Here is a 24,015-nt window from a genome sequence, read left to right as displayed (position 1 = left end):
CTGGGATTACTGGCAGGCTCACTGTGCCCTTAGAGACAGTATTTGACTGACATTGGCACTAGGGGAGAACATTCTGTGGTTCTCCATGAAGTTAATAGTTCAGTAGAGAGGAAAGAGCCATTTCCTAAGGCCACTCATTTATTTCTTCCTTGGGGATATGGACAGTGAAGGTACTCTATATTTATAGAGCCATATACTACGGCTGGGAAAGTCCATCTCCTCAGTACCCCTATTTTATGGATTTTAAATGCAGGCCTGGGGAGCAGAGCAGACTTGCCTGAAATTGCTCGGATCCATTGTGGGTTAAAAGCTGCAAGGTGATCTCTGCATTTTGTGGAAGTGCTGTCAGAGTTGGGTACAGGCCTGAAGCGTAATTGTGGAGAATGTGGCAAGTGATGCAGAGCACCAGGAAATGAGTTTACTTCCTCTATTCTTTTTCCTTTTATTTATTTTTTGGTACCTGAAGACCAAACTCATGACCTTGCACGTGCCAGGCAGGTGCTTATTACAGCTGAGCTAAATCCCCAGCCTCTACTTCTTCTATTCTTTAAGCAAATTACTCCCAAGTATTTCTTCTCTAAGTGAACGATTCTCTTTGTTTTTTTTGCTGGAGCTTGGAGCTGATACGTTAACATGTCAGAAGTGGGGTTGCCACCCCTTTTCTGAAGGCCTTTATCTCATTTCACTGTGCTTTATCTCATTGTAGCAGGGCTTGTAAGGGTGTAAGGTTTGGGAAATGTATCTTTAGTTATTTTCTCTCTGCAAGAGAATTCTGTACTTAACAAAAAGTTAATTAACTGGTACCCAGCACCTGGAATGCCCTACTCCGTGAGATCCTCTTGTCCTATAGGATACCCATCTCATTGGTCTCAAGTGTGCCCCTGGAGGTGATGGGATTTGCGTACCTCCGTCCTGATCATCATCTTGCTATATTTTAATGGTTGATTTTCTTTATTATCTCTTTAATTAGACTAAGTTTCTTGCAGGTTATACCAGGAAACCTAGATCATGATACCTATGAACCTAGATCATGACTTGATAAAGGTGACTTTGCTGTACTTCAGGTCACTTGGTAAAGTAAGAACTAAGTTTGGGAGTAACTTAAATGAAGTACTTGTAATAATAATAATTCTGCCCTAGGCCTTGGATCACTGTTGATTTCTCATTCTTGAAGGGAAAATTTCTGCAAGACTCATACTTCTGACATGAATTTCAGTCTCTGAATATTCTGGTATAAGAATTTCAGTCTCTGAACTCTCCTGATTAAAGAATCTTGGACCACTTTAGTATATAAGTTAGAGAGTGAAGGAGATATTTATGTAAAGATTTATAAAAAATGTGTTGGCCCTTTCTCCTTTTATCTCTTTCCTTATAATTTTGGCTTTTTATAACTCACTTAGAGATACATTTGAAGGTCTGCCTGTGTCAGGCTCATTTATGATTTATGGCTCAGATTTCTCACCCACCCTTGGAAGAATATTAAAATATCACTGAAGGCCAAATTGCCAGCTTATTATTATTATATTAAAGAGAAAGATATATTAAGAAAGGCAAAGGCCTGAGAGAGTCTCCAGGAATAGCTCTCCTGAGTAAATATATCTGGCATGCAAATTTTGAAATCATAAGCATCTTCCTGTAATAAAAGGCTTACCAATTAGTTTCTTAATGGAAACCAGAAGAGTTCACAGCGGATTTTAGAAGCTTCTACTGCATTTAAAAATCTGTAGTAAAATGATCCCTGAATATTCTAAAATATTTTGATTTCTAGAGTGATGATTCTCAAATTTTTAGAAGTATTATAATCTGAGGTCTGCTTTGGTGATTGTGGTTCAAGAAATCTAGATTAAAGTGAAGAACACTGAATCTTTTTTGCTTGGTTGTTTTTATTTTTGTTTTGGGGATAGGGTCTTGCTATGTAGCTCAGAGTGGCTTTGAACTCTTTACATAGTAACCTAGGCTGGCTTCCAAATGGCGATCCTTCTGCCACAGCCTCCTGAGTGCTGGGAAAGTGCATCTGTGTGGAGAGTTTCCTGTTTCATTCTGGGATCTCCCTTTGATGAGCGCTTGTCAACCTTGTAGGCTGGGAGGTCTTTTGCAGAAGTTAATGACAGGTGGTTCTAGGTGAAGGCTTGAGCAGGACACATTATGGCATGAGAGCTGCTGATCAGTGGCTGTGAAATATGGTCAGGAGCAAATTATCTCAGGTCTCTGAAGGGGAACGGTGACCCTGAGCACGCCGTGCCATCTCCAACCCTGTGAGTCCCATTGTTTTATAGCTTCATTTACCCAATGAGACTGGAGGGCTGGAGCTGTGGCTTTCCTCTCTGTACTCATAGCACCTCGTTCAGTAGGTGTTTGCTGAAGACTGGATCCATCAGTGAATGAGTGAACGGACTGTGATTACTCACAAATGAAAACACGGCCAAAATCACAGGCTAGAAGTTCGACCAACAGCAGAGAATGATGTTAATGTGTGTGAGTTAGATTTGAAGTGCATAATCTTTTTCTTCCTCTCTCAGTTAATGTAGGAGTTGGGTAGTGCTGGTGGCTTCCAAACGTGGCTGCACTTCCTAGCCGTGTAGCTGCCTTTCCCTCTTTTTCAGTGAATTTTTAAGCAAAAAACGCAATGCACACACTTGTTATAATATTGTAAAGAAAGTTAATCTCACTCGTACTTCTTCTGCGTCTCCTCAGAACACACTACTCCCAGTTGCTTGTGTAACTCTACTGATATATTTGGAATTGCATGTACATTGCCTTTTCTCAAGAATGGTCGCATGCTTATACTTTATACTACATCTCCACCTGACAATACATACTAACTTGTATGAGTCTACCTCAAGTGCTGTAATGGATACGTGAAATTTTATTGTATGGCTTAGTATGTATGCATGTGTGTATGTATGTGTGTATTTACCTATGTAGGAATGCATGTGTTACTATTGCAAGCTGTGTTGTAGGGAAGATGAGTGAACGTGTCTCTTTGAATATGTGAACAAATCCATGTGGGACAAATTCCTTGAGATGGTATTCCTAGGCCACAGGAAATGTGTGCATTTTAAATTTTGCAGAGTTGTTCCCCAGAGTCTGCATGGTTTAAGTTCTACCCTTGGGGTGGATGAAAGTGTTCATTTCCCAACATCAGTGCTGAGGCACTTTAAAAAACGAACAGTTTAGGCCTTCAACTCTGTGTTGCTTCCAGACCCAGGAGGAGCCTAGGGACCCACATGTGTTTTAAGGCTCCTGAAAAAGGGCGGTGTTGTCTTATATTTTCTTCTCACATAATTTCACACTTCTGTGATTCTGATGTAGATGATCCATGGACCTACATTTGGGAACCACCAAGTTAGTGCGGAGTCCCTTGTACATGCCTGGACTGGATGCTGGTTTCTAAACTCCTGATGTAGTAACAAATAAACGGCTAAGAAATGGGGAGCTAGTCTTGGTTGAAAATAACGTTTCAGTGCATTTTGTGATGTGGAATTCCTTGTTTTTGCCCCTGTGTATTTCCTGCTTTAGTTTCAAATCTCTTTTTTTGTGTCTGGAATGAATCACTCAGGGGCTAACATTTTTCCCACAGGTTCACAAAGATGTACTTTAAACACGTACTCTTTGAGGACACCTTTTTTGACGAGTGCTACTTTGAAGATGTCACATCTACTGATACCTATTTCAAAAACTGCACCATTGAGTCAACTGTCTTTTACAACACAGGTAAGAGCATTGATAGGATGAGGCTAGAATGGTGTCTAAGTTCCAAAACAGTCACAAGTTTCAAAAGGAGGAAAATATTTGTAGATACAGTGCCAAGCCTTTGGGTGGAGAAACAGGTCTAGCCTGAGGGGTGACACATACAAAGTGCTCAACAATTGCCAAGGGATTTAATTTGTCTGTGTCTCAGTTTTCATCACTTATCAAGTAGAAACAAAAGTTCTGGCATCTTCTGTCTAGATGAGACTGATGCGTGTACTAAGTGTCTTTGGTAGGCCAGTTAAAGGCCAACATTCCTGGAGCGCTGCATTTTGTGCATGGAAATGCATTCTTGAAAAGGTTGCATAATTTGAAATTTCATCTCATATTTTCACAATAATAAATGAAAAGGGGAACTTATCCATGTTCAAATTCTGTGCATAAAGCAAGCTGCTAAGAATATTTTAGGAATTTCAGATTTTTGTGACTTAAAACGTCACAACATTGCACTACTCCACCATGCCTTGTTAGCTGTGCTACTCTCATCAGAGGTTAAGACATGCTGAGTAAAGTTGAGATGTAAGGAAACAGAATGAATTTTATGAAGAGCCTTAGCTAACGTGATCTCAGCTAAGAAGCATACTATGACCATCCCCACCTTATCCAGAAGGAACTGAGACTTAACTGACTTGCTCAGAGGCACAGCTGGCAGGGTGAGGGGGGCAGAGTTTGGAAATACTCCTCAATTGTTTGGCTGTACAGTCTGTGCTCCTTCCATCGAACTACTTACATTATATCTGGATTTATGCTCTGTCCCCAGTATTGGTACCAAGGGATAGTTTATATGAGAGCATCCTTATCCTCTGTGATAACAGCCACAAAAGATTCAATACCTGGTGTCTAAATGTCCCTCAGTCTCTTAATGATCTGTTACAAGATTTACCTTTCTGAATTTGGGTTTATTTTGGCCTCAATTAAAAAAAAATAAGCTCTAGAAATTTACTCCTTGTCATTAAAAACTAGTCCATTCTTTTTTTCTTTCAAGTTTTAATGGTTCCTCTTCATTTGCATATTGTTAACACAGAATGTTTTTGCAAACACAGTTGGGCACTGTCAGAGGTAGGAGAAACAATGGGGATAATCAGGCCCATGCCTCCAGTTTTATAAGCAGAGACTCAGGGATGTTTAAGAGAGTCAGTTCCCCAAATACAAGTTCCCAGTTTAGCCTTCTGACTCCTAGGATAGCAGGTCTTAGTGTCAGAAGGTGTGCAAACAGCTGGATGTGGTGGTGCATGTAATTCCAACACTCAGGTGGCTGAGGCAGGAGGGTTGCCATGAGCTGGAGGCCAGTGTAGCTGGGGGCTACATGGTGTGTTCCAGGCCAGGTTGAACTACATAGTGAGATTCTAGCTCAAGAAACAAAAGCAAAAAGTAAAATAAAAAAGGTGTGAAAAATAGGATCTTTTTGTTAAGGAAGCTTCTGCACAGATTGGCTTCTTCTGGATCTGATTCTCTTGAATCCTGTTATACTAAGCCAGGTAGCCTCAGGACAGTGGCCCAGCCACTGTGACTCTTACTATTACGTGACTGATACAGACAGAACTTTCATGCAGTTGGAGAGATGATATATTTTAAAGTGTTCCTTGAATTCATCTTAATTTTATTTCTCTTTGTTACGGTAATTGGAAGAGATCATTGTATACTTGGAAGTGCCTCTATCCATCCATGCCTGGCCATGGATGGATGGCCACTTTGAGTCATAGCTTGCCCATGGGAGGGAGTGTAATTCTGCCCCTGCCTCTGCCCTACTGTCCCCCATCCCCTCCACTCATAGGACCCAAAGCTTTCTTTCTCTCCACAGACCTCTACAAGCATAAGTTCATCAACTGTCACTTCATCAATACCACCTTTCTGGAGCAGAAGGAGGGCTGCCACATGGATTTTGAGGAGGACAATGACTTCCTGATTTACCTTGTCAGCTTCCTGGGCAGCCTGTCTGTCTTACCTGGGAACATCATTTCTGCCCTGCTCATGGATAGGATCGGAAGGCTCAAGATGATTGGTGAGTTGTTGGCAGTATTCCACTGACTTCCATGGCTAGGGAGTGGCTTTCAAGGACAATAAAGCAATGGAGTGTTTCTTTTAAGAAAATCTTGTAGAGTAACCCTAGCAGGTAAGACTGAGTCTACTGTTATAGACCCAACAAAACACGTCTAGGGAAGCTTGGCGCTCCATGGCAAGAGTTTTAGAAGATGGACTCTTTGCCTCTTCTAGACTTGTTCTGTTTTCACTTCCATAAGGATCATGAATATGTTCAACCTACCTGCTTCATAGTATTATTATGAAAAAGTGTAAAATGCTCTTAAATGATGGTTTGATTATTATTATTATTATTTTGGTACTGGGGATCAAACTCACAACCTTGTACTTGCCAGGCAGGTGCTTATGCCACTGAGCTAAATCCCCAGCCTGATGGTTTGATTCTTTAAGATGCAGCATATTGCCTTTATTGTTTGCTAGTAGCAGTGTTTTGCGCTTTGGAGTTGAACAGGCCCTTGCTGAAGTCCTACTGCATAATAATTATTTGACTTTGGAAGTGTTCCTTTTCTTATCTGGCTTTCACTTCTGTTTCTAAGATTAGGATGCCTATAGATAATAGATGAAATATTGTTAAGAACTGAGCAAACCGTGGCCCCAGTATCTTGTAAAGCGTGATGTGTTGTAGACTCTTAAAGCTGGTAGTCATATTCATATAGGGCTGCTCCATTTCTCCAGGATCAGCAGCATTTGCCACAGAAACACAGTGCCATGCAAAGTAAGAAACGAAATGTCTGTATTTAGGATCATGTTTTAGAATTTGAGTCAAGGTGGAGAAACAGGAAACACATTTAAAAAAATTCCATTAAGGATCTGCTCTGGGGATATAGTTGATTAGGACAATTAATATGAAGCTTTCTATTAGCCAAGTTTGAAGGGAAACAAAATAAATCATAGACATTTTGTTGGAAATGAGACCGTTGATCAGGTCTGTGTAGGTGAGTTTGACTCATATTGAATATTACTATTATAACTGGGACCATGAATATTCAGCACATGAAGTGCAGGTGATTTGGGCTTTTTAATCTTGTGCGGAGGAAGGAGAGTCTGCTTGTAGGTACAGCAGACTGAACTGTCTCTGTTAGAGGCAGTGTCCTGGTTTGTCCTGAAGTCCTGTGAGAGAAGGAACAGAGCTTTTAATTTCTGTAATGCCCATTCCCAGCACAGTGTCTGCCTACAGCTGACACTTGGTGCTGGCACTTGGTACAGCCACAGAATTGACTAGAACCAATGAGGATGGCCACTTTCCTGTGTGAGCCGAAAGCCCCAAGACATCAGAAGAGGGTGTGCTGTAAATTAGGCTGCCATCTTGGTCAAAATTAATTTCCTGAGTCGTCCAAGTTCCTTCACTTCCAGGAGATTCCATTTCCTAAAAATCATTAAAATAATATCTCTGCTTAAATGACAAAGAGAGTGGATTGGTAACACTTCTGCTACTTGGCCTTCTGAGTTGAGAGTTCTGACAGCATATTTAGTGCTCTATAAATAGAGCCAGGGAAGGTCTGGGGAGGCATGGTCTGCAGAGTTGGGGTAAGTGCAAATGTGTGCCCCTCCCAGGCAGGGAGCAGGCAGGACGGTGGGACAGCCAGCGCCATTCTCCTTGCCGTGGAAGCCACTCTTGTCATCACGGATGCATCCCCGATCGCAGCTGACCTCTGTCGTGCTGCGCGAAGGTGTGCTCCCAAACTAGAGATCCAGACCTACGAGTTACTCATTCTTCACACACTGGTCTCTGATTACCGCCTCTGTTTTGTTTCTGAACCAGATCACAAGCTCCTTGAGGGTTTTGATGCTTCCTTCTGGGTCTCTGAACCCTCAGCCTTTAGAAAAAGGCTGGCCATCCGGTAGGCCAGATCCTGTATTCTCAGCACAGAGGAAATGCTAGGTGCTCAGTCAGGATACATCCCACACTGTCACAGTGGAAAGTGGGGAACCCCTTTGAAATGGCCTGTTCTCCAGCCACAGACCAACCCCGTTGGAGGACCTGCTAGAGCAGCTTTGTTTTGGTTTCTCTGTGGAGTTTTTGGCTGGGTGCAAGTCCTTTCTTATTAGCGTCAGAGTAGATGTTTTCCTAATGAGGCTATTACTCACTCATGTATTCACTCAATAAACATTTTTGTATGCAGCAGCTATTCTCTGCCACACTGTGGGAAGCAATGGGAATGGAGCAGTAATTGAGCCAGTCAGTAACCCTGTGCTCAAAGAGCAAATGATCTATTGGGAGGGACAGACATAAGCTAGAAATCCATTTAACTAAGGTTATGAAGTGCTTATTATGTGTCAGGCTGTGTTTCAAGCAACTTGTAAGAATTAACACGTTGAATCCGCATCATAATCCTTTCAGCTAGGTACTGTTTTTATCACCGTTTTACAGATGGGCAAGTGTGATAGTGCAGAGTGACCCATCCGAGGTCCCATGGGTATTAGGTGGTGAAGCTAGACCACACTGGCCATTCCTTTGTTCATATTCTGAGTAACAGCCATTTATCAGCATTTATTGTAAGCTGAGTTTCTTGCTGACCCTTTTGCTTGCAGGTACAGGGTACTGCTGTTCTCAGGGCACTTGTGATCCCCAGAGGATCCCCTTCCCTTCAAACTGTTTCCTGGATGTTTCAAAGAGGTTGCTGGGCACCTGGCATGGACTTACCGCTGTCCAGAGTCCACAGAGTCCATTACAGTTACCATTTCCCAGCTCATCAGCAGGCTGTGGTACCAGTTTTGCAGCCCCTGGTCTGAGAGTGAGTTCAGGATGGGAGTGCCTCCATGGAGACATTTCCTATTAAGGCCACACCAGCCTTCCAGTTTCTTGGGAACCAGCTTTCCTCACTTCCCATGGCCTTGATGCCTAGCTGGTTCTTCCGGGCCTGCTTTCTGACCTCCTTCCTGCTGACCCCGGGCCCACCGCTTTTCCTGTGCGGTTCCTGTAGTTTGTTCTATCACAGGCCACACCCACTTGGGATTTCCTGAACTCCCCTGATGGAGCTACTGGGCTGGGGTCAAATTTGGCAGTCTTCCCTTGAGAGATTCTCTTATCATTCCTCTATTAGGACTCATTATCCTCACTATTAGGACTGAGTCCTAATAGAGTGGAAAAAGAATTCACACCAGGAGGTTCCAGTGAAGAGATTATATTGAGGGAATAAGTTTAGAGGCATGGACGGGGTTTTGAGAACAGGTGAGGTGGACGAGACACCCAGACACTAGCAAATGTGGGTTTCTGTCACTCCTCAATGGCTGCAGGGTCAGCCAGTGAAAAGAGCATTAGCAGAGGTCGGGGTGGGGGGGTGGTGGTGGGCTGGGGTGGGGAGGTGGGGGGTGGGGGGTGGGGGGGTGGGGGGTGGGGGGGAGCTGCCTGGGAGGAGCTCAGGGAGGAGCCTGTGGCAAAAGAGGGCGAAATACTTCAACCTCTTTCTCCTCCCAATGGGTAAGGGTGTCCATGGCTCAGCTTGCCCAGGGGGCGCAGCAGGAATGAAAGGGCAGAGATTTCTGAGTGGAGATGGGGTAAATGGTGGAGAGGAGTGCAGCCTTTCTTGAGGTTGCTCCTGGGCAGCTCATGGAGGAACATGTTCTCACTGGAAGGTGAGCTTGATGAAAATGCTTATGTTTTTAAGTGTGTTATTAATTAATTAACTAATGTTTACATTAAGTTTTAAGTGTAATTAATGTTTACATTTCTTTAAAATGTTTAATATTTTTTATCTCTATTGATAAATTATAATTGTATATATATATATATGGTATATGGTGACGTTACAATATATACATGTAATGTGGGATGGATAAATCAAGTGAATTAACCTATTCATTACCTTACATATTTATTATTTTTGTGATGAGACATTTAAAATGTCTTTCAAAACTTCTGAAATGTATAATGTATTGTTATTAACTACAGTCACTCAACTGTGCAATAGGTTTGTGCTGGTTGCTTTTTTATTGCTATGACGAAAATACTTGTGATAATCAACTTAAATGGGTGAAAGGTTTATTTTGGCTCATGGTTTCAGTACATTATCACTCGGGCTCATTGCTTTGATCCTGTGGTGAGGCTGAAGGTTATGTCAAGGCATGTGTGGCAGAGCAAAGCTACTCACCTTGTAGCAACCAGGAAGCAGAAAAAGAGAGAGGAAGGGGCCATCGCCACATTGTCCCTTTCAAGGTCACACCCCAGTGCCACCAACTGGCACCAAGATTTCTTTCTTTCTTTTTTTTTTTTTTTGTCTTTTTCCTTTTTATCGGTACCAGGGGCACCAAGCTTTCAATGCCCAAGCTCTTGGGGGACACTGCAGATCCAAACCATAACATGATCTCAGAAATGTGTTTCTCCTAATCAAAACCTTGTCTCCTTTAACCACCATCTCCCCAGTCCACCCCAGCTGCTGGGATAACCACTCTTCTGTTTTCTACTTCTCCGTCCTACTATTTAGATTCCATGGATAAGTAAGATTGCGAAATATTTGTTTCTGTGTCTGTCTTATTGTGTCCTTTAGTTCTAACCATCTGACAGCAAACAGTAGGATATCGCTGTTTGTTAAATGGCTCCATAATATTTCCTCGTGTGTATACCACACTTTCCTTATTCATCTGTTGGTAGGTGTTTGTGTTGACTGTCTCTGCTGTTGTGAATGGTGCATCAGTGAACACAGGAATGAAGGTGGCTCTTTGATATACTGATTTCAATGCCAGAATAGGTTTTTAAAAATTGATACTGATGCCTCTCAAGCACCTAGAACAATGTCAGGCACATCATAAATTCTTGACAGATACCTCCATCTGCCTCATTCTCTGGTTTTGGGCTGAGCAGTGCCACAGAGTGGTGATTTCAAAACGCTCTCTGAGATACCTGTGCACGTTCTGTCCAGAGGAACCAGGTGCTTCACAGATCACCTGATCCTTCAGGTGCGCCTCTGGGGAAGGGAGATGAGGTGAGATGTGGGCGCAAGCCTTGTCCAGGACACAGCCTTCACGCTTCTCTCTGCCTTGACTTCCCTCACAGGTGGCTCCATGTTGATTTCGGCCGTTTGCTGCTTCTTCCTGTTTTTTGGCAACAGTGAGTCTGCGATGATTGGTTGGCAGTGCCTGTTCTGCGGGACCAGCATCGCTGCCTGGAATGCTCTGGATGTGATCACAGTGGAGCTGTATCCCACCAACCAGAGGTCAGTTCTTCCCTTGGCTTGTCTCTCTAGGACTGCTGGACTTCTGTGGACAGAAGGCTACCTGTCTGCTAAATCCTGGGTCCTGCATGGCCATCTTGTTTTTCTGGTGTTCCATGCACCAAATATTTCATAGGTAGTTGAACTTTTCCCCTATGAAGCCTAACCTAGGCTCAGAAGAGGGCAGGCCTGTGTATGATAGGATGTGGTGGGTAGCAAGGACCACAGGAAGAGAGCTGTTATGTCTAGGAGAGAGGAATAAGAGTATTGGGCAAAAGCTTTTGTGTCAGGCAGTTACAAATAGGTGAAGACAGACTTTCCCATGGGAGATAAAAGAGGAAAACGGGTGGCTAGAACCACCCAGGGCTGAGACAACGGGAGAGAAATAAGGTGGGAATGAGCCGGGAAGATCAGGCATCTGCAGAAAGCATGGCCGGGATGCCCAGGGTTCACTTTTATTCTGTACAGGCCATCTGGGAAAAGGCTTACTTTAAAGGCATAGGGTGGAGGTCATTACCAATAGTTATTTCTCCTCACGGAGAGGGAACTGTAAATTTAAAAAATAGCAGGTTAAGTGACCTTGTGGTCAGAAAGAAATGCCAGGTGTTAAAGAGGTGAACAAAATTCTGAATAATGCTATGATAATTCTCTTAACATTAGTGACACAGCTGCTGAGATTTGTGTAGCTGTGGAAGACCACAACATACATTTTTGGAGCCCCTGTCCCTGACCCAGAAAATGTTAACTTTTACAAAAAAATATGTGGAGAAAAAATGATTACTCTCAGAAACTTAGGAGAGTGAAATAAAGACACAGATAGAATCTGAAATAATTTGATCAAGTGGAGAATAGTAAAATTTAAGTTTTAAAATGTGTCATAGGCTTAATAACATGGGTTTCTGAATCTATAAGAAAGTGTAACTGAAGTCCATTGGTAACATAAAATACTAGGAATCATATTTGAGACACTCTATAAATAAAACCATACAGGTCTCTATACTACAAGATATAAAAGAAGATTCAAATATGTCAAGATATACCTCATTTTAGATAGGATAGTTCAGTCTTACAAGAATGTCAAATTTTATTTAAATTTACTCTGACAAGAATATGTTCAAAATTCAATAAAATTACTCCCCTGGCAACTTGTAAAATTTATTTTAAGTTTATTTGGAAAAGCACACATATGAAAATATGTAAGAAAATACTGAAAACAAAAAGTTTAGGGTTAGGGGCTCATGACTGTAAAGGTATAGGGTGGTCTATTCATAGCCAGAAATATTGGAAGAATTTTGGTTACAAAGCTGTGCCCCCATTCTTAATAAACCTGGTATGAAAAGAAATTACTTTACTTTAGTTGGGGAGGCAGTGTTGGAATATTGTTTCTGTGTAAAAATGAGGTCATGACAAGATAAGTGGCCAGGAACAGTTTTCTCTGATTGAGGGTTAGATTCTGCCATGGATTTAGAAACTCTATGTAGCCATTCCTTTAGAAGTACCATTTCATTATTCTCTTCTGTGGAAGTCTACAACAGACTCTTTTTTTAAAAAAAATTAATTTTGTTGGTACAATTTCAATATACATAATGATCACATTCATCAAAGGGGATTTGTACATATACATGGTAGATCCTGGTTCCTCTTTCTTTTTAAAGTCTCCTCCCTTCCCTTTAACCCTTCTTGTCCTCCTGATTTGCAAAGCTTTGTTTCCATTTCATCTACCTTTTATCATGTTTTTCTTTTCCCTTTTTTCCTTTCCCTCTCGTCCTCCCTAGTTTCCCTTTCTTTTGAACAATTTCTTCCTATCTCACAATACCAATTGGACAGTTTGGTCCATATTTACCCCTTCTGTGTCTCACACTCCAGAAGCAATGTGATATTTACATATGTGTACCTGATTTAAGTGAACTTAAGAGTATGGTCTCGAGGTATATCCAGTTACCTAGGAATGTCTCATGATTTTCCTCCAGAACATAAAACAAAGCAAAACAAAACAAAAAACCCACATCTTCTTTATCCATTTGATGGGCATTTGGGCTGTTTCCAAGATTTAGTTATTACAAACTGTGCTGCCATGAACATGGGTGTGTATATATATATATATATATATATATATATATCACTGTGGTACTATGCTTTTAATTTTAGAGGGAAGATACAAAGGAGAATAGTGGGATCAAATGGAACTTCTAGTTTTAGTTTTTTGAGGAATCTCTACACTGATTTCCACAGTGGTTGTACCAGTCTACACTCCACTAACAGTGGAGAAGGGTTCCTTTTCCCCTATTGCCGAACAAGATTATTGGTTGCATGGGAAATACTACAAAGAATCAACAACTGGGATCTGCTTCTATTAAAAGCCTTTTTTGCACAGCAAAAGACATTTCCAGTAGAGTGAAGAGACAGCCCACAAACTGGGAAAAAATTTGGCCAATTGTCCACATAAAGAATTGAAAAAAATTAGAACCCACTTAAATTCAAAGACCCGAACCAAAAAAGGACATCTGAGATGAATATGCACTTCTCAGAGGAACAAATACAAACAGCAAATAGACATATGAAAAAACGTTCAATATCACTGATCATTCAAGAGATGCAAGTTAAAACAGCACTAATATTCCATCTTAGTCCAGACAGAATGGCCATTGAGATATGAACTTTCAATGTTACTCTCCCTTGCATAGTCTTAGTCGTGTCTGGGATGAGACCATCTGAGTTCCAGTAAGATTGGAGGAAGAAGGATGAAAGAGGAGAGAGCAAAAGGCTCATGGCCTCTCAAAGGAGTTTTTCAGTAGAGGCCACTTGAGTTTATACTGTATTAGTCAAACCTGTCACATGACCACAGTGAGCAGCAAGGGTATCTGGGAAATGTAGTCTTACAGTTGGAGAAATGTGATGCAAATACAACTAATAGTCTCAGCCATGAGGAGATGTTATGAAGGGGAAATACACTTTCTACTTTGGATACTTGATAATTTTTTTGGTATTTCAAATAAGCAAGTACTACCAGCAAACATTTTAAGAAGAGATATATTTGAAAAGCTAAAAAATTTTTGACGATAATAATAATATAGTGGTGATGGCCTTAGACACCCCTATATCTTTGTATTTTTCTGTATTTTCAGATTTGGCTACATGAGAATGTGTTGCTTTTACATTTAGGAAAGAAATACTTCCCACATCTTCTGTTCTTGCCACAAGGAAAAGAAAGAACCCAGTCTCATTCCTCCATGTATTCCAGACATTCAAAATTATTTCTTCTCTTCTTTTGCAGGGCAACAGCCTTTGGCATCCTCAATGGATTATGCAAATTTGGCGCCATCCTGGGAAACACTATCTTTGCTTCTTTTGTTGGGATAACTAAAGTGGTCCCCATCCTTCTGGCTGCTGCTTCTCTGGTTGGGGGTGGCCTGATTGCCCTTCGGCTGCCAGAGACTCGAGAGCAGGTCCTGATGTGAACAGCCTGTGGGGAGAGGACAGATTGAAAGGATCTTGGCCAGGATAATTAACTGCAGCCCCACTTCCTGACTCTCAGTGGCCACAGGAGACCTTGGATAGCTCAGGATAAGAAGTTGATTTTGTGACCTGTAGTTTAGGACCCATTTCAGCTGTCAGTATGTATGTTTCTCAGGTGATTTGGGGGTGCCTTGAGCCAGCCTTAGAACCCCAGAACTGTGTGCTTGGCTTCAGGTCTCCCCAGCTCAAGGTAAGAAGAGAACTCTTTAGTGGGTGCACGTAATAAGCAAAGAGTATGCATTTCCCTAAGTGAAGTGCAAGGGCTCTTATATTTTTCAAAATGAATTTTAGGGTGAGAGACACTCACACTTCTCCAAAAAGCTCTGGGAGCCCAGTGACCTAGCCCAATGACCTGGCTGGAGTTGGAGGCATTACATGAATATTGGGCTTGAAGAATAGGATATGTATATTTTTGCATTTGAAAATATCACTGACATATTTTCCACTTGAAAATTGGCACAATAGCATCAAAGGTACTTTGACATAAAAAAACCAAATATTTGAGCACTGTCTCTAGAGGTGAACTTTTCTCTAGTGTCTTAAGCTTTCTGTAATGACTGGGGACACATGTAAGAATATTTATTCTTGTGCTGCTCTGTTCAAAGAAACACAATGGTCAAGCTATTCTGTAAACTAAGTTTGTATGTAACTTTCTTTGGGTTTTTCTTTCACAAATGGCAGCTGCAAAGATTGTCAGCATTTTAACCATATTTTGGGAGAACTTGGTATTTGGATCCCCAAATTGAGTCTAATGAAATGTAAGCAGTTTCTTAATGCCATTTAACTTGTCATCAGAAGGAGGCACTTAACTAAGTACAGTTTCATTTGAGCCAAGCACTTTTCATTATGTAGGTGGACTGGTTACTTTGTCCTCCTACATAGATCACTTTGAAGGTCAAGCTCATGGTCCTCAGTGCTGGTGTTTGGCTTTGTTGCTCACCCAGAAGCAATATGAGGAGCATCCCATGACCTTGGGCATCTTTGCAGGCAAGAATAAAATGACACAGGGCATGGGAGGAATGGTGAAGCTTAGTAGTTCTTCAAGACGTAAATTTAGCAGTAAAGCACATTTGTCGTGATGGTCGGTTCTCACAAGACACCAGTGCTATGTGTTCCTGTTGTGGGCTTTTAAAACTCTGACCACTGGGAGTGGAGGCATATAATTAGTATCAGATAAAGTTTTTTTTCAGGACTGTAAGAGACCTGAGATGCAGTTTGGAAAATTAAAAGGTCAATGAGTGGGGCAAGGAGCCCAAGACAAACTGCTCTGCTAAGGTTCAGCAGTAGACTGAAGTCTTGACTGGATGCAAAACAAACTTTTTAGCCATCAGAACTTCTAGCAATGAAAGAAGCAGTTAGCTGGGAGTTCCTGCCCTGATGGTGAACTTTCCCACGCCAAGCGAGCATCACTCTGCAAGAACTATTTTGCTGAGTTGTTTTGCAGCGCTCTCAATAGTTGTGCCGTGCTTCTCTTTCCCCATCAGAAATCTCCCAAGATTTGGCACAGAGTAATAATTGCTGAATTGAGTGTTTTCTCAGTCTTGAGGAAATGCTCAAGGCAAGCTATCTTTCTGTAATTCTCTTGATTAGCAAGTGAATAGGGGAAAGAAAAAATGATCTGACACCTTTCCCACCCTCAATTTGAGATCAGTTTTAATGATTAAAGCATTTACTCTGCTGCTCTTGTCTCATTTTTTTCTGTACAGGGGAGGAAGACACATCAACCATGGTTTGACTCCCTGATTCCTCTAATGTATACATTTATGTATATATATAAATATACCACTGTGTATTTATGTTGATCTCAATGTTTTATAGGCATTAACTAACATATTGCTATGCCAATAATGAGAGACTCTGTAATATAGCTGTAATATACTTTCCCTGTTCATGTGATTTGAAATATAGTGGCTAGGTTTGTACAAGAGAGATGTGTGGATCTGGGACCACCAATTCCTTCTTAACATTATTCTCTGATGGGATAATACAATTAATCAAGCAATTACTACTTAAGAAATGTATGAGGCAATCAGGGATTGCATTTCTAGTTAAGATGAATGGTGTGAATTTAAAATCTGGTGAATTTTGAGGCAGGGGTGGCTGGCGTGACTTTGGGTTAACTCCCTTTGGTTTCTAAGCTCGAACTACATCATTATCTTTATGGCTCCTTCAACCAGCTGCCTAACCAACCAAGGGCAGGTCTTGTCTCATCCATCACACGGGCCCGTGGGAAGGGGGCAGCCGTGGCCAGCCTGTGGCCTTCCCTGTGAAGGATTGTCTGGCCCTGGTACCTGCCACTTCTTCTGTGCTATCGCTCCTGCTGAGATGAATGTGTCTTTAAAAATAGTCTCTGTGGCAGGTCACTGGGGGATAATGTACAGCTTTCCTGGCCACCCATACTTTTTCATTTCGTGTTCTACCTCCAGGAACTCCCAGCGGCATCCGTGGAGGGCTAAAGGCTTGAGGTGCTCTTTCGTTGAGCAAGGTTCTGATCTGTGCAAGGTTCATGATGTATTTCTTGATGCCCCATTTTGGAGTAGTTTGTTACTTTTAAGAATCTCAACTGTATTGTGTCATCGCCTGATGCTCCTTTTTGATCTTTTGTTTTATTAAAGGCATCTAGTGAAAGAGATGTGTCTGTTTGTGAAGTTTGTAGCCCATTAGCTTGAGGTTATGTAATAAAGAATTCCATTCCTAGGGTTCTGTGATATCTTATGGGAGTGCATTAAAAAACAATAAAAATGATGTAAGCAAATCTCTACAAACTTGGGTTAAAGATTACTTGCAGGAAGTGAGGTCTCTTTTGTATTCTTAACTGACTGACCTGGCTGGGGTGGCACCCTAGGACTCATTTCCTTCATACAGGGACCTGGAGAGGTTACTATGTGAGCAAGGTGACACATGGCTAGAAGTGGCGCTCTCCTCTTTTCACGGACTCATCCTAAGGCCACTGGTGCCTCTGCAGAACCCACCATCGGGTCTTGTTGGAGTGGGACAAGGTGACCAGCACTTACCCTTCATGCTCCAGGACTGGTGGTGTCATATTCACTTGGTCGTTTTACCTGGAACAATGGGAGGATCAGAATAAACATGAAGAGATGGGCATTTAGTCACCTGTTTATCCCTTCCTTCTCTCCTTCCCTTTATTCTTTCGTTCCCTCCACAAATTCTGGGTAAGCCCCTGCGTGACCTGGGGATAAAATGATGAGACTGCTGGTTGCGGTCCCTGCCTTCCTCCACCTATGGCAAGTGGGCAGGATGGACATTAAATCTGTGCTAATGCCGAGGACAGTGGCCTCACAACAGGTAAAGCACACCTCCTGTATGATGGACTGCTTATCACTTTCCCTGTCCCACTGGACTTCTGACAATGGTCGTTCCTCCACTTTCTCTTTTCTTTAAGGAAAATGTCAGTCTCTTTATCAACCAGGTAAGGGAAAAGATGCGCTTGCTGGTTTTCTACAGATGCCATCAGTTTTGCACTCGGTGTGTGGGGAAGAGCGCAGAGGGCTCAGGCATGCAAGCTGCGTCTGTCTTAGTGGGTGAGGCTCCCTGTAGGCCTGGGAAAGCTTTCTGTCCACACATCCGGCTTTTCAATCTGGCAGCTATGTTAAGGACACTGCAATAATTGGGATTTAGTGAGGATCAGGTGGGATAGCATGTAACTAGAAACCCAAATAAACCCTTTTATAATAAGCTTATAACGAGTTAAAAGGTTTATTTCTCTTTCATATAAGAGGAAACTGAAGGAAAGGTAGCCACGGCTGACTCTGACCACTAGTGCATATTTTCTATCCCTGCGGCTACCTCACAGGCTGAGATGGTTGTTGGAGCACCGGTCTTCACATCCATATTTAGGAAAGGGGTAGAGGACAAGAAATGAAGGACTTGCACCTCTGGCCTGGCCACTCTCCCCCTAAATTGCTCTCTTGGAAGCCCTTCCGAGATGCTTCCAGAGGTATAATTGACCCCTGTCGCAGGGGAGGCTGGGAAATGTGGTATTTACTAGGAACTTGGTCATCTGTTCTCCAAATTGAGGATCTTGGCCCTGAGGGAGGAAGGGTGGGTGAATTAATGTTTACACTCTTGTGTGCGTCAGAAGCACTTGGCAGAGTGTGAACTCACTCCACTGGGCCCCACCTTGAGATTCTGCCTCAGTCTGGGGTGAGGGCTGAGGATCTGCATTTTTAACAAACCCCTGTGTGATGTGGGTGATGTTCATCCTAGATCTGAGTTCTGAGTGGTGCTGACAACCCGCCCATAAGTGGGGGTGGGTTTGGGGGAGGATGTTCTCTTATTCTACTAGCTTAAAATCAGCTCAACCAGAAGTTCACCAAGTTAGCAGCTTGTGAAAAATAATACCTATGTTCCAAGGGTTCAAAGCCTATTGGCTTTGGTGTCAAAAGTGTCAAAGACAGCATTTCCCTACCTCGAGGACACTTGGTTGTACTCCAAGGCCTTGTCCTTATGTGACCATATCTGACTATACAGCTTTGCCATTGCTAACTCAGATCTCTGTTTTGTTTTATTTTTACCTGATCTCTGTTTTATTTTTACCTAGAAGCAAGTTTCATTGACAATTATGTTTATAGACACTTGTAGGCAAATATGTCTATATTTCTTATTTGTGGCACATTCCGTTCATAGGGCTTATAATAGTATTCTGATCCTCAAAGCTTTTCCCCTCCTAGGGGTGCAGAGAGGGACTAATACATGGTGAGAGTGAACTTGGCTCATAGATGGTCAATTTGAACTTACTTGGAAGCACCTTTTGAAGAGGGTCAAAAGCAGAATTGGGTAAATTCCTCCGCACAGACCATAGGGTCAGAATTTCTGATTAAAGTATTGTGCAGTATACGTGGGGGAGCTCTAACATATTGAGACAGAGCCCTTGGGAGTCAACTGCACAGAGCCTTCAGATTTGAGGCATGCTGGAGCACATTTTGTTTAACTTGCAGAGGCATGGTGGGCAATTTATATGCATGTCTTTTATGTTGGCAGAGAGATTTCTCAAAAGATTAATAATGAAATGAAGCTGAGATTAGAGCTATCCACAGATGTTAAATGGAAACATAAAAGTTGTTAGAGACATTGCTAATTACATATCAGGCAGGGAGTCTACCAGCAGTCCCGTTCCACACACTCCAGATGACTTAGTTTGCAAGGAGAGAACATGGGGTCCCCATTGTCTTCCCTCAAAACACACATTTTGTTGTAGACTTCCCTTTGGTCCTACTGGCTTAATATACCTAAACATTTCAGTGGCCAAGAAGATATATTCCTTTAGTAAGCAAAGGTCTTTCAGGAGCTATTCTTTTCCAAAGTTTATGTGCTTGCCACATTTGGTAACTTTGCTAGGAAAGGGATGGTTATTGAATCACAGGAACTGTCATTCAGGAGAGGGATCCATTCAAAAATGACCACTCTGACCTTCACCTCTCCTTCTCCTCCTCCTGTCTTTTTGAGAGAAAGTTTCACTATACAGTTTGGGCTGGCCTTGAACTCACTTTGTAGCCCAGGCTGACCTTGAACTCGCAGTGAGCCTCCTGCCTCAGCTGCCCAAATGCTGGAATTACAGGCGTGAGCTATCTACCTGGCCTGACATTCACTTCTTATGTATAACATATAACCTGAGCAATTCAGATTTTTTCAGATCAACAGCAATGATCTTTTCAATAGGGTCAGGACAAAAACCCTATAAAACTAGCTTTCCATCTCACTACAAAAAGAAAAAAAAAAGGGATATATGTGTGAGGAAATGCATATGGTAATTAGCTGGCTTAGCTACTTCATTCTCTCTGTGTGTGTGTACACTCCCCTGAGTGGGGGAGGCACATTCTGGAAATTGCTGGTGAGACTGTTGTGCACTTACACAAATCTAGATAGTAATGTAGATAGTAATCTAGATAGTAACTAGATAATTCAGTCTTATAGGGTCACAGCTGTATCTGGGGTCCATCTTTATGCAGTGCATGATTTCATATCAATATGTCATGTTGTATACCATAAATAGATTCAATTTTGACCTGTCTATTAAAACATAAAATGGCTTTCCAGGAAAATTACATTTTGGACTTCATCACGAAAAATTACTTAAAAAACAACTGGTAAACACTTGATGAACAAATCATAAGTGACTATTTTATTAAATTATTTCTTCCAAAGAATTGCCAAGTAAATTCCACAGATCCCCAAATTCTAAAAGGGATGAAACTATGCTTCTTGAAAATGTATTCTATGATATAATTACTGCTATCAGCACAAATGCTTATAAAAAGGCTAATTCCTCACAAACCTACTTTTTGTATATTTTACAGTTGAAATATCAACCTTACTATAAGCTTGAGATTTCCACAGCATTTTGGCAGTATATTGCTGATCAGTGAACAGTGAGGCTGAGAAAGGATATTTCATAGCTAACTGAATATATAGATGCTTATCCAGTAGGGCTAATAGATGATTTTGAAAGAAAACCTAGCACTTTAAAATTACATTTTAGGGAACTAAATGGAAAAATAAAAAAGAGGAAAAAATCGTGTGTTTGTGTGTGTGTGTGTGTGTGTTTGTGTACAGCTATTTTTTTGTTTCATAACATGCCATGGATTAGTCTGTTTTGATTCAGGCTACTTTACATTAGAGAATAAAATATGAAAAAAATTTAAAGCTTAAAATACCAACTAGTTAAATATAAATTTGCCAGATTTGCTATATTTCAAATGATCAAACATTAAAATGACTGGTACATGGATTTCAGGTTTCAGAAATGGAGAAACTTAAGGTTATTTTTCTGCATGAAGTTTCATGGCTCTCAAAATCCTGGAGGTCCCCAACACTAATAGACTAAGAGAATGTCCCAATCTCTTGTTGTTATCGCTCTGTTCTTGATGTGATGTGTTAAGTATATAAAAGAGATTAAGGTAATTCACAAGGTCAGGTAAAGTTTGATGGTTCATCTTTCCTCATAACTCATGCTTGTGATTTTTTTTTATTCCTAAGTAGTAGCCTCAATTTGGAAAATTCCAATTAACATTTGGATTCTACTGAGTAAATGTGGAGCATTAACAGGTTTCATTCTCTGTGCTAGGAGATGGTCCTATTTGAGGGAGAGGAAGATGCTCTCAGGTGTGGGTGACTGTTTTAGACTGTTTTGTGTTGCTATCACAGAATGCCTGATGCTTGGTAATGTATAAAGAAATGAGGTTTATTTGGCTCATGTTTTTTTGCTGGAAAATCCAAACAGCAAGGTGCCAGCATCTAACAAGACTGTGTTGACTGTGTTAAACACATGCTAGGCAAGAGCACTGAGAGAATGAGAAGTCACATGGTGGAAAATGAGAGAGTGTGTGTGGGGATGAGGAGTCTTCTTTGATAACAACCTGATTGCTCTCTTTATTGAAAACTAATCTGCACTTCTCTAAGAAGCCATAAAAATGCCTTCATGAAGGCAGACATGGCCCAGTCACTTCCCGTCTGCTCATCTCCTGAAGGCTGCACCACCTTTCAGTCTGGTTTTATTTGGGACCAAGCTTCAGTATGAGTTTTGACTGTGAGAAACCCCACCCCTAACACAGCAGTGACTATGCCTCGTCTCTCAATGCATGTCCAGGGCTTTTGAATCATTCCTCCAATCAGAGGTGCAAAAGAGCCTCCGTTAATCCTTGGACATCTTTTAGTGCGAGTTGTTGAGAAGCAATGTCAGGTACAGTGATACGCTCCTGGAATGGTGATACCCACAGCAAGACAGTTTCTGCAGGCATTCAGGTGTCTCCAGATATACAGTGCTGTGCAGTGTGAAGAATGGTAAAGCATGCTTTGTAGGCGTAGAAGGCCTCAGTGATACTACTGCAGCTACAAAGAGAGGAGTTTCTGGAAGCTTGCCATCTTTTTGTGAAGCATCTTCAAGCTCAAAGTTAGTTACGTTTCAGAGTCTAGTATCGTACTGACCAGTCCTACAGACCCACGTGCTTGAGCCCCAAAAGGTGTGCATCTAAGTGATGGTTAAAAGGACACACTAACCAGTTCACAATGACTCGACAACTGGACAGATCACAACATCTGTCCACTAGAGCGATGCGTATTAATCTGTAAACAGAATCATGTGTAGCAAATGCAGCTCCCAAATGATCAAACGGCTGGGATAAGTAGCTAGCGCCACGTTTGGTTTCTCTTCATATTTTTCATGCTCTAGTTTTCCTCTCCCTTTGAATATTTTTGCATTGCATGGTCCTTGGAAAGTAAAAATGCTGCAGTGACTTACACATTATGTTTGGCTTAGTGACTGGTGAACATTTTTTATCTTTAATACTTTATGATGTAGATTTTAGCAAAATACTTATTATATAACAAGGACTGTGATATAGATCTTTAAAGACTTTCCTTTGCCCCTTGTAATAACCTAATGATGTGTTATTTTCTTCCCTTTGAAAGTGGGGCAGATGAACTACTATATAGGTAATTCGTGGGCCATTTAGCGAGTAAGAGTCCAGACAAGTTCAGAACCTCATCACCAGGTGCATACAATGTACCCACCCCATGGAGCTCTCTCCACGAGGAACTGATTGCTGGGTGGTCGTAGGCTGCAGGTGTCCTTGGGCCTCCAGGCCAGTATTCACCAAACTGCATCCATCTGAAGAGTAGGACTCCACCAATCTGTGGGTACGATCCTTCTTCTCCCCACGCACAGTGAGGAACGCAGAGCTCTGTACACAGGAGGCGTCCATCAGAGAGGAAGGGACAGGCGAATGGGCTAACTGGATGAAGGATGAGGAGCAACCAAAGTGTGATATTCAAAATATTTAATTACTGGGTTGGTTCAAACGCTGATCAAGCACTCTTGGCTTGGTGGCTCTGGCTCAGCGTCACTGGACCCCTGTTTTGCCGAGCCTTAAACTTTAGCAATTGGGTAGCGGTCTGGAGGGTTCAGAGGAGGTGTGGAGATGATGCTGCGTGGGGGTCTGAGCGTGGTAACATTTAGCTAACTGGTCAGGAAGTCTTTCATCTCTTATGGAGGTACCAGGATGAACTGTCTGAATAGCAACCTTGGGAGCCACAGGGGGTCAGTTTTGGCACAGTATCCTCTTCTGGTGGTGTTTTCCAAGTTACCCATTAATGTTTTTGAGACTCACTACTGAGTGATAAACTGTGAGGCGGGATTTATATGATTTTAGATTAGCAAAATGCGCTTACTGCTTTGTTCCTGGGCTAACGCTAGAGGGCAGTAGCTACCTTGAGGATGTGAACCAGGCACCCGTGCCCAGGCTGGTTAGCCCGTCTTCTAGGTTCTGTTCAGTGGAACGGTTCAGCTTTTGTGAAATGTCTAGTATTTCTTCCTCTGTGTTTTGGGATGTGTCTGAATGTGGAGATGATACCAGAAGACATTTTTTGGAGGGTTTGGGTTTTCTCTCAGGTTTATAATGTGTTCAGGTTTGGAACAGGCCTTCCTTTCGACTTTGGGGGAACTATATATTGAGTAATCATTTAGTATTAAACACTGTTGGGGAAACAAAGACCCTGCTCAATCCACGGCTACAGCTGGCTTTTAACCCAGGTTTGTTTAGCT

The 24,015-nt window shown here is 41.9% G+C and overlaps 1 protein-coding gene across 2 annotated transcripts in view; it reads left to right on the top strand.

Annotated features, from left to right (window-relative positions):
- The window catches only part of Sv2b (synaptic vesicle glycoprotein 2B), a 193,438-nt gene extending 176,352 nt beyond the window's left edge, over nucleotides 1-17,086 (top strand). For both annotated transcript variants that reach the window (XM_023567428.2, XM_063249995.1), the window contains exons 10-13: nucleotides 3,581-3,714; nucleotides 5,552-5,752; nucleotides 10,784-10,943; nucleotides 14,215-17,086. In XM_023567428.2, coding sequence (XP_023423196.1) covers nucleotides 3,581-3,714; nucleotides 5,552-5,752; nucleotides 10,784-10,943; nucleotides 14,215-14,398 — 679 coding nt within the window. In that variant the 3' untranslated portion in view covers nucleotides 14,399-17,086. The remainder of the gene's footprint in view (nucleotides 1-3,580; nucleotides 3,715-5,551; nucleotides 5,753-10,783; nucleotides 10,944-14,214) is intronic.
- Nucleotides 17,087-24,015: the final 6,929 nt, after the last annotated feature.

Source organism: Cavia porcellus, unplaced genomic scaffold, assembly GCF_034190915.1.
Source record: "Cavia porcellus strain 051 isolate PalLab524CR breed Dunkin Hartley unplaced genomic scaffold, mCavPor4.1 scaffold_6, whole genome shotgun sequence".
NCBI lineage: Eukaryota > Metazoa > Chordata > Mammalia > Rodentia > Caviidae > Cavia > Cavia porcellus.
The sequence above is the reverse complement of the archived record's forward strand: the minus strand, read 5'-3'. Positions and strand labels throughout refer to the sequence as shown.